Raw genomic sequence first — 13,900 nt, forward strand, 5'->3', positions numbered from 1 at the left:
GCTTCTCAAATGAGTACATTTGACATTTTAGACTGGATAATTCTTTGTGGGGGAAGTGTTGCCCTGTCCTGGGAGGAGAATAGGATATTTAATTGTTGCTGATCTCTACCCACTAGATGCCAGGACAGAAAAAGCTCCCACTAGTTATCAACTCAAAATATGTGCACTTTGTCAAATGTCTCCTGGTAGAGCGTTTGCGTGTGTGCAAAATTGCCTTTGGTTGGGAAGAGCTGTTTCAGCCCCATACCCGATGGCCTCTTACAGACTGGTCTTACTACCAGTGCTATCATAGCTCCCAAGAGCATGTCCCTAGACTGAGCACAAGAGTGGCCTCACACAGGGGCCTGAGTGTCCTTCAAGTGGCTATGATTCACCCGAGCCTGACAGTTTCTTTCCTATTATTCTCTAGCTGGGCCTGAAATAGTCGGACCTCCCTCACTAGGGCACTGCCTTGGCCACCAGAGTTGAAGGAGAGCCGTGTCTCTCTATCAACAATGACGAATTCCATACTGGATGTCTCTGCTTTGTTCTCACTGCCCACACATTGCCTCCTGGGACAGGACAGCGAGAACTAGAGCAAATGAAAAGGGTAGGGTATAGGGATGGAGGGCTTGGTACCAAATGCTCACTTTATTTTGTGTTTCTGTGTATTTACACATTTGATTAATTATTTCACCCAAGTAACACATAGTCCTATGCCTGTAGAAATGTGGGTATTTAAGTAATAAGAGAATGAACGAATTGGCTCTGAAGAGTTAAAGTAAAATCTTAAATACACATTTCCCCTTACTTAACCTTCCTGTTGCTTTTTCCTCTAGTCTTTTTTTTTGGGCCTGTCATCTCCTGTGTTTCTCTGCACTGTTTCATGCTGCCACCATTTTCCTTAGCTGCCTTGGCCAAACCCACTTATTCTCAGTCTCCCTCCAAGGGGTGCTCTTTGTTTGCTCTGCTGTCAATGTTGGTGTTCCCTTCCTGTCATCCAGATTTTCCCCCACTCTCCAGAGGGTCTTGAATATCTTTTCTGCCCTTAACATCTTAGCCATATTCGGGCATTGAAAGCTCTTGAGTCAGGATCCCTGAGACATGACATCCCGGTTCCAACCCACACATCCCGTTGATTGCCGAGCGCTTGCAGGAACTTCACTGTGGTAAGTTTTCCTGTGACTGAGACATACCATTTCCTTCATTTTCTCACAGCACACATAAGAGAGCCTCAAACTTCATTGTCTTCCTGTTTGGTCTTTTCTCTTGATGCCTCCACCCCGAGCTGCTTCCTACTATCCCTGTCTTGGCTCATTCCTAATTGCATTAAGTGTCAGGGGGATGACTTTGTGTCCACATGCAGTGTACTCTGTGCTCATGTGTATAAGCACATACATCCATATGTCTACTTGATGGAATAGTACTGGTGTGATGCCTATGGTGGTAAAGCGGCATGCACTGGCCGCTTACTATGTGAGTTCTGTTAAGAACCTTATTTGAGTTGTCGTATTTATCTTCACACATCCCTATTAGGAATGTGCAAATATAGTCTTCTGGTTTTACACCTGAGGAAATTGGGCCTTGGAGAAGCGAGGCATTGTGTCTGGAGTCACGCTATGAGGCAGTGAGTCACTGAAGCACAGTCTGACTCAGATGTTGTGGAATGACGTGGAAATATCAAAAGCTTGTCCTGAGAGAACAGGCAGATACTGAGTGAGGCGACGAGGAGGCCTCTCATGCCTGAGCACACAGTGGCTACCTATGAGGCAAGCCGGAATCTCCAGAAACCTCCAAAGAAGAGGTTTGCCTGAATAGAGCCTGGAGATGCCATATGGGTGGAGGGTACCCCCAGGCAACATAAGCACAGGCAAGGGGTTTGTGGGAGGGAGGACCTTAAGTATCACCCCTGATCAGAGCTCTAGAAGGCCTGGGTTGACTTGTGTGTATGTGAGAAAAATAAGCTATTCCTCAGAAGATGGCCCAAGCTTCACTTAACCTCAGGAGATTTTGGCCAATTCCCCAAGACAACAAAGACCCCCACACTCATAGTGGCCATGTAAAATGGGCCTTGCCACCTCAGAGTTCTCGGTTAAGAAATCACACCAAAGGTCCCAAACTTAGGTCATCCTGCAGCCACCCGGGCTGACAGCTGTGTCACAGAGACGTTGGTTGAAGGTGTCCTATGAACCACTCTCACACCTGCCATCACTTTCTCTCCCAGTATACTCATTAGTAAGATGGTTTCAGTATTGCTTTGTCATTGTTGCCTCTGAGGTGGAGGGGAGTGTCTTTTCAGCCTGAGAAAACTCTCATCTCTTCTTTCCATATCCATATAACTTGTGCTAGGCAGGTTGGAAATTGTGAGATCTGGAGACTGCGTTCTGATGGGGAACGTGCTCTCTTGCCTGTTGTGTGGATTCTTCTGCGACCACTCAGACTGCTGTTCCCCCAGCCTATGGTGCTGCCTATCAGGCTAGCCCCATCTTCACACAGCCAGAGCGTGTCTCCTCTGAACAGCGATCAGGGGCCTGTGTAGGTGACTGAGGAGGACATAAGAAAGGTTGTTGATCTCTTGACATGTAAAGACATTCTGTCAAGCAAGCTCAGCCTCCCAAGCGCCTGAGCTTCTGGTGTGTAAACAGAGACTGCTTAATTACACAGGTCATGTCAATTAGTGTGACCTTAACATTCTCAAGAAATTAATCACTTTCTGCAGGGCTCCCTGTGTTCATACTTTAAGACCGTATGGAACAAACCTTGTAGAAAATCTAGTACAATCTCTCATGCTCTCTCTTTTTAAATTTACAATGGATGTTTTCTTTTGAAATCCCCAGGCTATGGTTAGGGTAACAACATTACTTAACTACAACGGTAGATACAGGCTTCATTCAGTTCTGGAGGGAGTAAGGGAGGTGTAAGGGGGAGGTGAGGTAAGCTGGGGCTCAAACAGCTCATGACAGGAAGAAATTCACTGTGACTAAATGAGCCTGCTTCTTCATCTTGACACTAAAAAGATGCTAATGTCAAAGGACTGTGTTAAAACCATGTCACGGGTCTAGTTTTTAACTGACAGGAACTAGACAATTCAAGGTTAAGATTTAAATCCTTATCAATAGCTCTCCTTGTTGAGGCTGGCGGAATAAGGTTGGGGAGGGGAGGCAGCCGAATTGGGAACAAGCTGTCATCCCAGTAGATACCATAATACCTGGAGACAGCAAATCCAAGTCTAAATTTCTACTCCCATCATATCTCACCAACAAAGTCTTTTTATAGGCTGTAGATCTATAGCCACGTGGAAAGTGAGGTCTTTGCCTGCATGGAATACAAATGGAAGATGCATTCATTTATTGCTGCATGCATGCCCTCACTAGAATTTTTTGATGTTGTAGGTGGTGAGCGATGAACAAGAACAATAGGGCCTTTGTCCCTGTGAAGCTTCACGGGGACCTACTAGTCAGGCTAACACTAGCCGCTGTAACAAACAGACCAGACAGAATATCCTGGCTCACATACAACAGAAGATTATTTCTTGTTTACAAGATGTATGAACAGGCTGTAGTTGTTGAATGAATCTTGTCCCTGAGATTATTTGGGGATCTGGGGTCTTTTTGTTTATGTCTCCAATATCCCCTAGACACTTGGTATCTCCATCCATCCAGAGGAAGGATAAGAGTACATGGAGGGGACACTTGAACTTCTTGAAAACCCCAGCTTAGAATGAGCCTTGTTAAATCTGCTCACATTGCAATGGCTGGGAGTCTGCCCACAGCCAAGGAGGACCCAGGGGGCCTGTAGCCACCCAGCTGTGGAGTCCAGGAAGAATAGAAAATGGAATATAGGGCACAGTTGCCATCAGCTGCCACTCATTACAAATCCCTCAAAATTTTAATTATTGCTATAGAAAGAAAAATTATTGCAATGGAAAGAAACTGAAACAGTATGTTAGGAGAGAGAACAGTAGTGTGGGATGGACACCCATTTTAAACTAGGTGACCATAGAAAGCTGCTGAGGAGATAATGTTTAAACTGTGAGCAAAATAATAAGTCATTCTGGGAAATAAAGAAAGTGTTCTGAGCTGAGAGAACAGCAAACACAAAAACATGTCTTTATCTCACGTTTCTCTTCTCTCTCCCTCAGTTGTTTGGGGGGGGGGCAGGTATCTGGGGAGATGCTTCCAGGTGGTTTTAACCTCTAACATGTGTGTTCTATTAAAAAAAATGATGACATGGGAAAGACTTTAAAAAGAACCCTCCTTCATTTTGGAGGATGGATTCTATATGTTTGGCCAATCCTTATTATTTAGAAACCCACAGTGTCACTGAATCAAGATGTTACAGAACGTGATGAGGGGAAGTCTCGTTTTGGCCTACTTTGAAAGGCACTTGAATCAAGAAGGAAGTAGTCTCATCTCTTTTATTTTGCTTCGACTGTGCCCCACCCTCTGTCTTAGATTGTTTTGACAAACAGCTCATTTCCCAATTAAATTCTTTAGCGACAGAGCGAGAGGGGCCTGAGCTGCCATCACTCTCTGCTGCAGAGTCATTTCAAGATGCACCACGCTGATTAATTATACTGAAAGCAGCTCTAATGATAGTTTCAGAATAGAGGACTAATTCACATAACATGGTAAATACAGTGGTGGATATTCAACCTGATACATTAAACCATTAAACCATTGCCCATTATAACTTATTGGGCAAATATGTATCTTGGCATAAGCCCTTATGTGGGATCTTGGTAGAAAATACATCACGGACTAGGAATCTCTAGGAACAGAATTTGATGAGTCGTAGCTCTGCACTTAGAGGAAATAAATTCCTACATTAAGTACACTTGCTATTGAAGAAAATGTAAAACACCTCACAGGATAAATATAAAAGTGTTTGGTTTGATCTGTGTTGCCCATAGATATTGCATCTGTGGTTGTACTTACTGAGACTTACCAACAGAAAATATTCCTGTCCTCTTCATTTTTTATGTCATAATTTATAAAGCTTTTGGAACACGTGGTACACTGCACTAAGTGATTTATCTGTATAATCTTACTTAATTTCCTATTCCTTCCTTTGACCTTCCTTTACTTCCTAGAATATACAAAACTTATCTCATGCCCCAGGATCTTTGCATATGATGTTCTTTCGCCCTGGAAATTTCTTCTGTGATATCACTGAATTTCTGGGTAGCTGTTACTCCTCAAGATTCTAGCTAAAATATCACTTTACAGAAAGAATACCCAGAATCACTTAAGTAGTCCCTCTCTCCATTTTATTTTCTCCTTAGAACTTACTTATCACTTTCCATAATTTGTTTTTATTAATACTTCCTCATTATCTGAACCCCTTTCTCATTACACTCAAAACTAGAGTCTTGGCAGGAAAATCCTTTATCTGTCCTGTTCCTTTTTGCTTTTCCATGGCATACACAGATGCCAGCACATAGTAGGCACACAGCCTCTCTGTGATTAAACATCTTGAGAGCACAAACCATTAAGTGATGGAATTGTTGCTCAAACTTAGGTTTGTCTGATCTTGTATCTAGACTGTTGACCAATAAGTTACTTTCTGGCTCCAAATTTCCATCATCATGTGCCACTGGCCTATGGGTGGAGAACACACAGGGCAATTCTGTCTGTGTGGACTCCTTGCTGTTTAAGTGGCCAGTGAGAACGTATACATTGACACCATAGAGAGCCATCAAAAGTGTCCACAGTGAGGAACAAGGGTCAGATCAGTAACGGACATTTAGTGTCATGGTTTATTTGACACAAGTTAGATCTAGTTTCTGTAGGTTGGAATGGGTTGAGCACAAATCTGAGGATTTGAGGGTCTGCTCTTGTCTTCTTGTTATTTTTGCCTTCAGCCTTAAAGTGAGGATTTAATACAGTCATCTGCTCCTACAGTCATCCACCCGTTCCACTCTAGCACATCTTGTAGGTGTAAGTGTCCTCCATAATTTTTAATGACTTTTTGGAGTCTTTCAACCAGATAAAAACCACAATCAGGCAGGTCTCAGGGAATATCTCATTCCATATCAGTCAAGGATATTTTAAAGGACAAAGTTAATGAAGACCTAACTGCTGCAGTCACTTTTATGTAAATAATATTTAAATTGTAGTTGTCACATAGACAGCAGAGGTTTTCATGGAAGAGCTACAGGGGAGAGAGAAAGGGGCTAGGGTGAATCCGGAGAGACCAGGAACTGGGTGAGGCTGAGCCCAGAGTCTGGAGATCACCTATCACTTTTGCCTTTGATCTGATTTGTCCTATAACTTAGAGTTTTGTAAATCTCTCAGGCCTCAGTTTCTCCAGCTGACAAAAGGGGATTTTGGGGGAAATGTGGAGTTTCTACCTGCTGAGAGGTTCCATTTGCCATTTTCTCCTATGAACCACATGGTTAACATTTTCTCAACCTAATTTCATTTATTGAGTAAGAATCACACTCTTTTAAAATCATTCATATCAGAGGAAATAGTCAATCGAGAGCCTCTCATGCACCAGTGCAGCTAAATGAGTTGGGGGGGCCCAGCCAACCAAGGAAATCTCCTGAAGGCTGTTGCGTTAGCCTTATTTAGGGTTCTTTCTCTGCAGTCTTGGGCCCATGGTCACTTGTGGAGACTCTCATTGGAAGCCACTGAACTGGTGGAGTTCTTGGTTCTCTTGTGACTCTTTAGACTTGTTTATCAAAAGAACTTCCACAGAGAAGGAGGGAAAAGAAGGTAAACTATGTGGGCTTGAGAAGATGGACCCCATGGAGTATTTTGAAGAGCAGTTTTAGGTTATAATAAAGGGCAAAGTGTTCAAAGCTTCCCTATGCCTTCTCCACCCCTTTCTATTCCCTATTATTGGCATCTTGTATTAGTATGATATATTTGTTACAAGTGATGTGACAATATCGATACCTTATTGTTAACTGTGAATCCATAGTTTATTCTAGCATTCACCATGTTCTCCAGTCTATGGATTTGGGCAAATACATGATGCTATGTATCTACCATTCAGTAGACACAAGAATGAACTCACTGACCTGATAGTACCCTGTGACTGGGTGATTAGTCCTTTTCTCCCTCCTCCCAAATGCCTGTCAACCACTAATCTTTTGCCCTTTATGAGAATGTCACCTGTATCCTTTTGCTCAGCAATATGTACTTCAGGCTCCTCCATGTTTTCTCTTGGCTTGACAGTGTGTTTCTTTTTCTTTCTGTATAATATTTCATTCTGTACATCCCCCATTTGTTTATCCATTCACTCACTAAAGGACACTTTGGTTGTTGATGCCTTGTATTCAATGGGCTTAATCGAAGCCTTTGTTGAAATAATTGTGTGTTTACAGGCAGTTGTACCAAGTAATTCATAGGGCTCCTGTGTGCCCTTTCCCCATCTCTTCTCAAAATAAAGTTTGCGGTGCTATTGTACAATGTGACAAATGACCCTGTTCCAGATGGTGGGCATCTCCATCTCTGGAAGGCGTGGCTCCTGTTGTCATTTTATCAGAGCTCTATGCTCTTCCCTCCTTTCCTTCTCCTCCCTCCAACTCCCCCTGTGCCCCAAGGATTTTTGGACACCACAAATCCTTTCTTCATTTCTAAAGTGTTGTTATTTCATGAATGTTTTGTAGATAGAACCACACAGTGCATTAGTTTTTCTGCCATTGACCAGATGGCTTAAAAACAAAGATTTATTTTCTCATCATTTTGGAGGCTGCAAGTCCAGGACTGGGGGTTGGCAGGGTTTTGCTGTGAGTCCTCTGCTTGTCTTACAGATGACTACCACCTCACTCTGCCCCTGCCAGATCTCTGTCCTGTGTGTACACACTCCCGGTGCTTCTTTGTCATTCTCTATTTCCTCTTTCCATGACAACAGTCAGATTGGATGAATACCCTCCTTTCTGGCCTATTAAAAAGAAAAAAGTTTTAAAGGCCCGACCTCCTAATATAGTCCAATACTGAAATGTTGGGGGTATAAGGATTTCAACCTCCAAATCTTTGTGTACTATTCAGCCTATAGTATGTCATAGATAACCTTTGGGCATTGACTGTTTTCCCTTTGCCCAATTCTCTGGAGATTCACCAACTGGGTGGATCTGACTGATTCATTGTTTGTTCCTTTTAACTGCTGAGTCTTATTCCATCCATTGTGGCCTTTTTACTTCATATACTTCAAACTGAAGCCTTTAGTGTCTTATCATTGGGAACCCTGAATTAGTGCAAAAGTAGAGTAAGCTAAACCTAGAGAGGAGGAAGCCAGGTAACGGACCATGACTGATTTCCTTACTGTGTTACTATATCAGCAACTGCTCTTTATGATTTTAACAATTATCCAAATTAACTTGCTAACGTAGTTTCTTGGATGATGGTACTTATTATCAATATATGCTCAATGTGCATAAAAATATTTTTATAGTCTAATCTTTCCTCTGATTTACATTTGTCATAGAAATATTTTAAAGTACAGATTTCAACTTTTTTGGTTGTTTTTGTCATAACCCCTCCTTCCACATGAGCTGTGGTAGTCCACTCATGACTGAGTTTAGCTGCTTTTGTCTTGGAACATAACATATAGGTCACCAACCTGGTGTGAGGAAAGGAAGTAAGGAAATATGAAACAACAGCAAAACTTCTGAGAACCATTAATTAAGGTGAAATATTGGAGAAACTAGGCAGAACTGTCTAATTTGTAGACTATTTTCAACACAGTAAGATTTAATTTAGTTTTCAAGCCTAGAATTAACAGGCTAAAATGCAAATGGGTTCTAGAAAGCCAACTTACACAAGCCAGTAAAATCCAGAGTTCCCGGGAAACCTAAATTATATAATTATGTTGTGGATGCAAAAGTCTTTAAACATGGTAGGAAACCATTGTTTAGCTAGTGAAATAGGAGAAGTAATTTCTGTATCTTTTTATTTCAAATTAGAGCTGATGGTAGGGTTCCTTTTGATGTCAATCAGGGTATTTCTGATTATCAACTCAACACATTCTTGTGAAATTTTTGGCTAGCATTACCAGCAAAGTAACAACTACTACTATTAGCCATGAGCCATGCAAGCTACTTTAAATAAAGTGAGCCTTGTAATAACCTACAAGTTGAGGGCTGTTAGTATTTCCATTTGAGAGTCAGGGAAATTCCTTTTAAATTAGAGAGATTAAGTTACTTGGCCAAAATCACATCTATCAGGAAAACTTGGGAGATCATCCTGAATTTTGTGTCAAATTGTTTCAAATTACAGAGCCTTGAAAATAAGACGGAAAATAACATTTGGGAATATCTAGATTGAGGCTGTAACAAAGCATATTCTGATAGAAGCTAAGAAATTGAAAACATAAGTATAAAATATCCCAAGTCCATAGGTAGCTACAGACTTCTCTTCTGCCTTTTTAAACAAATTTCCTTCACTGACTTTTAATTTCTTCCCCTAAAGGATCAGATCCAGAGAGATGGTCCATGGAACATACTAGATGTAAATCAGCATATCTTGGGTTGCTATATTAAAAAGCAGTACCCTTCTCTCAAATAGGAATTTGACTCCAAAATATATAGTGATAAAAATGTATCTGGGCCCTCCCTGGTGGCACAGCGGATTAAAGCACAGCACTAAGAAGCTAAAGCCACTTCAGCATGAGTTTGATCCCCACCCAGGAGGTGACCCACATGGCGTGGCAGACCTCTCCTGACCCTCCTGCTGCTCCCCTCAGCAGTGTACTTCGTCAGTCTGCCTGTTCTGCTCCCCACTCTGTCTCTGGTGAAACCTCTCACTGCCCCTGCACCTCTGGCCTGTGCCCCAGTTCTGTATGCATAAATAAATAAATCTTTTTAAAAAATATATATATATATCTGTATCTAACCCTAAACATGTTGACCCAGAGTGATGCTTCTTACCAGATGCAACTTAGGCAACCCCATATATAAATATGGACAATCTATCTCAAAGTCATTCTATAGCATGTATATTCCACATCTGCCCTGCCCAGTATATTAGTTCCAGTGGCCACTGACGACTTGACCCCTAGCTAGTGAGACTCAGGAATGATAGAATTTAAATTTTGTTAAATGGTTTACATTTCAGTAGCCACATGTGCATTTGCTGCCAATGTGATTTCAGAGCGTACGAGTTTAATTATAGCAGAGACTGTAAAGTCCAGTGGAATGCCTGTTCCTCATGCCTTCACTCATTCCCTGGGCAAGGAAGTGAGGAATCATGTAGAGGGGGCGGGGTGGTCGAGTCATAATGTAAAGTCATTTCCCATGTTGATCTGTCCCAAATTCAAGCTGTGTTTTGTTGATAAAATTGGGTAAGGTTGAAGATTTGGCAGGCTGTCTGTCCCCTTGCCTGCATGAATGTGTCCGCACCTCATTAATCTAGAGGGAAACTGTCAAGCCCCTTTGCCTCCCATGATGGCCCTCTTTTTAAAGGACACTTCAGTGACCCCTTGCATCTCTTGGATAGATTTTTTATTTTAATTTCCCAGTTGCTCTATGGGTTCATTCCAGCATTTATTATATTTAAATAGATCCTGAATATTGCCCAACTGGAACAAGGACAAGTATTTGGGGAAAAGGGATTTAAAAAGTATTGTTTTGAGTTTTTGAGGAACCTACTAGGGGTTTATTTTCTAGAAAGTAAATGTATGAAGATTCACTGTATTATTTTTCTCCAATGTAATGTGTCTTTCACTGAGATGATTCTGTCTCACATAGGGCCTTGGTGATCCTTCTTTTTCACCAAGGAAAGAAAAATAGAGGGTGTCATTTTTTTTTTCCACTTAACTGTTTTTGACCCTTTTGTTCAATGTTGTAATTAGGTGACACTGTCTTTAAGTGATACTGAATATTTTAAGTCTGTGGTGCTTTGTCTTACAGGTGCATGGTGAATTGTCATTCCCCCCCATCCCCCAAGGCAGACTTCTAGAATAACCACTTTCTGTATTTCCTGACACTGGAAACAGATACCGTTTGGGATTCCTTTTATAGTTTCTTAAGCTAACGACTCCAGTGACCACTCAGTTGTGGTCTTGTAGTAAATCAAAATTTTCTTTGAAAGACCCAGCTCTGTTACATAACTCTGAATGTCCCAGGAAATCGTCTTAACTTAAAAGAAGAGTGGATTTCCGTTGCCCTAAATAATATGGACTCTACCACCCCATCTTACTTTTCAAAAAGAAAAAAACAGATCATTTACTTCTCTTCGTCCTCCTCCTCTTCCTTTTAAATTATCCTACCATTGATGAGGCAGATGCATACACACCAGGCAATGTGGGATCTAGTTGGCCAGTCATGAAGAAAGAGGAAAACCACTTTGCAAACTGCTGATTCGAATTTACCCTGGCTGGAATGCTGGCTTTCACCAAGAGGAAGGAGCATGCTCTGTTTTCCTGAATGGATGTTTCCTTACTTTGCATTTTAACAAAATGGGTTTGGAAACTAAAATTACCCTCCTGATTAACTGTTGGGAGTGAGACAGGCCTCGCCCTCTTTGAGGCATGGGGAAAGCCATTTCACCACATTTTACCAGAAAGTGTTGGTCACTGAGGGGGCCAGTGGAACTTTAAAGTGTGGCAGACACTGGCTGGATTGACAGAGGGACAGGCTGACCTTGGCAGGCATAGGTCCAGGTTGGTGTTTTCCCCTCTGCCCAATTCAAGTGACCAAGCCGGGCCCTTGCACAAGATTCTGGAAGTTACTGCCACCTTTAGCCAACTCGGCAGAGAGACTTCCTCAGAAACTGGGCCTCTGTGTGTGCCAAGCCTTGTAAAGCATTTCACCTCTTCAGAGACTAATGCCTCTCAAAACCAAGAACAATTAAAGGCAGAGAGTCTTTCTAAGCAACTGGGGAATTGTGCAAAATAAATCAGAAATCCCCAGCCTGAGCTCTGGAGGTTCGCCTCATTATGAGAGCAGATCTATTAGCCCTCTTGCCATTGTCTTTCATTTCTCAAGTGAGGTGATTCTAATTAAATTAATCTGCATGTCAATCTATCGGTGATCAATCAAAGAGCCTGAGGTCCCCCCTATGCTGCGGGGTGCTCGCGGCTGACAGGGGCTGATAATGGAGGAAGAAATAAACTGTGGAGCAAAGTTAATTAGTCAACATAATAGGTGGATTAAACAGGGCCCGCTGATTGCTGTTTCCCATGTCAAAGCATGAGGTGGCAGCCCAAGCTGCAATTACAGACAATTATTATATTTGGTTGTAAGAGGTTGCATGAATAAACAGATCTCTGTGGGTTTCAGTTTTAATCCTCGTCTCTGTTTAATATAAGGAGAAGTGTAGGTCATTTCTTTCCATTGTTTTAGTCAAAGTTCTGAGACAGAACACCTTTGCCTGTGTCCCTTCTGGTCGAGGGGGTTCAGACGCTCTTTCTGAGATGGCCAGGGTGTCCGAAGCCTATCTCAGGTGGATGTCACCAAATTTTGGCTTTGGAACAAGGATCTAGTTGCCTTAATTGGCAGGGATTTTGTGGGGGATTGGTGGATTTCTATATTGATCAGGAGGCTTTGGATTGATTAACTGATCTGATGTGTGGAGCAAAAAGTATAAGAACCCTGAAAAAGACACCCAGGAGAGAAAGCAGCTTCCTAGTGCTCACTGAACACTCCCTCATTTCTCTGTCCTCTGAACCCTGACGCTGTGGGGTGGGGTGGGGGGGGGGGAGGAGAATATTTTAAAGATTCAAAAGACTTTTATTTGCATGATCAACTGTGATATCTGCTTCAGTGTCTACTCTGAAGGGTAATTTAGGTGAAACACAGACCACCCTTGTGTAAAAAAATATGCTAATAAAGATCCTCTTGTTAAAATGATGGTTAACAGTGTACCTTCTGCTGTATAACTATAAACTGTGCAATTTTACTTAAAACTGCATCAAAAGCGTTCCATGCCAAAGACCCACTCATCAATAGCTCCTCTTGTTAGACTTGTACAGCATAAGCACCAGTTATTATGTGGAATAGCTATGCAATTTTCTTCAGCTCCCAGCTGTTATTTATTTAACTTGAGTTTATTACCCACCCCGCTTTTATATTAAGATGCTCACTTGTTTCTCTCTTCTGTCTCCAGGTCGTGGTGTCTACGACAGTCAACGTCGATGGCCATGTCCTGGCAGTCTCCGATAACATGTTTGTCCACAATAACTCCAAGCATGGGCGGAGGGCTCGCAGGCTTGACCCCTCGGAAGGTACGCCTTCTTATCTGGAACATGGTAGGCGAATCATTTTCATTGGTTGGCATTGCTACTTTAACTGTGACTCTATTCCGTTTCTTTCTTCTGAGTCCGCCACATTTTCTTTCCTGGTTCTAATTTCAAGTCTTCTGATGAGCAGTGCTGATGCTGAGTATTTAAAGCAGGGCGATATGTCTGAGGTCAGCTGTCTTGTAAGAGAAGTGGGGCGAGTCTTTCCCATAGGCTGAGACAGAGGAGACCTGGACAGCTGCTTTATGAAGCTCCTACTTGTGTAAAAATGAAAACTCCAAAGCAGTGTGACAAAACCATGATAAATTTTAAGAGTTTACAAACGACCTGGTTTTATCATGAACTCCATCCTCTTTGAAGTCCTGCAGGGGGATACCTCTGTGACTACCTATTTGTCTTCATTTGGAGATAAAGTCCAAAGTCAGTGGAAGCGTTTTCTGAACCTCAAGCTAGGACTGTCTCCTGTATCCCTCCCCTCATCACCACATGACAGACCACCCCCCCCTGCCTCCTCTTTGTAGGTAGGTTTTGGTAGCAAGAAGTGACATTTTATGGCCTTACCAGTGGTGCTTTTGAAAGCACTTGACTAAACCATATACATATTTGAATTAAGGAGGCTGCATGATGCTCAAAGGAACTCTGGGCTGGACTGAATGTATGTCTGTTTCTGTGCTACATGTATATGTGATGCATAGCCATCCATCCATCCACCCATCCACCCATCCATCCACCC

The 13,900-nt window shown here is 42.2% G+C and overlaps 1 protein-coding gene across 2 annotated transcripts in view; it reads left to right on the forward strand.

The window, feature by feature from the left end:
- The window catches only part of EBF1 (early B-cell factor 1), a 380,177-nt gene that overhangs the window by 245,323 nt on the left and 120,954 nt on the right, over positions 1-13,900 (forward strand). For both annotated transcript variants that reach the window (XM_004689826.2, XM_012730074.1), the window contains exon 8: positions 13,035-13,176. In XM_004689826.2, the coding sequence (XP_004689883.1) occupies positions 13,035-13,176 (142 nt within the window). The remainder of the gene's footprint in view (positions 1-13,034; positions 13,177-13,900) is intronic.

The sequence above is a fragment of the Condylura cristata genome, unplaced genomic scaffold (assembly GCF_000260355.1).
Source record: "Condylura cristata isolate star-nosed mole 26May11 unplaced genomic scaffold, ConCri1.0 scaffold00026, whole genome shotgun sequence".
NCBI lineage: Eukaryota > Metazoa > Chordata > Mammalia > Eulipotyphla > Talpidae > Condylura > Condylura cristata.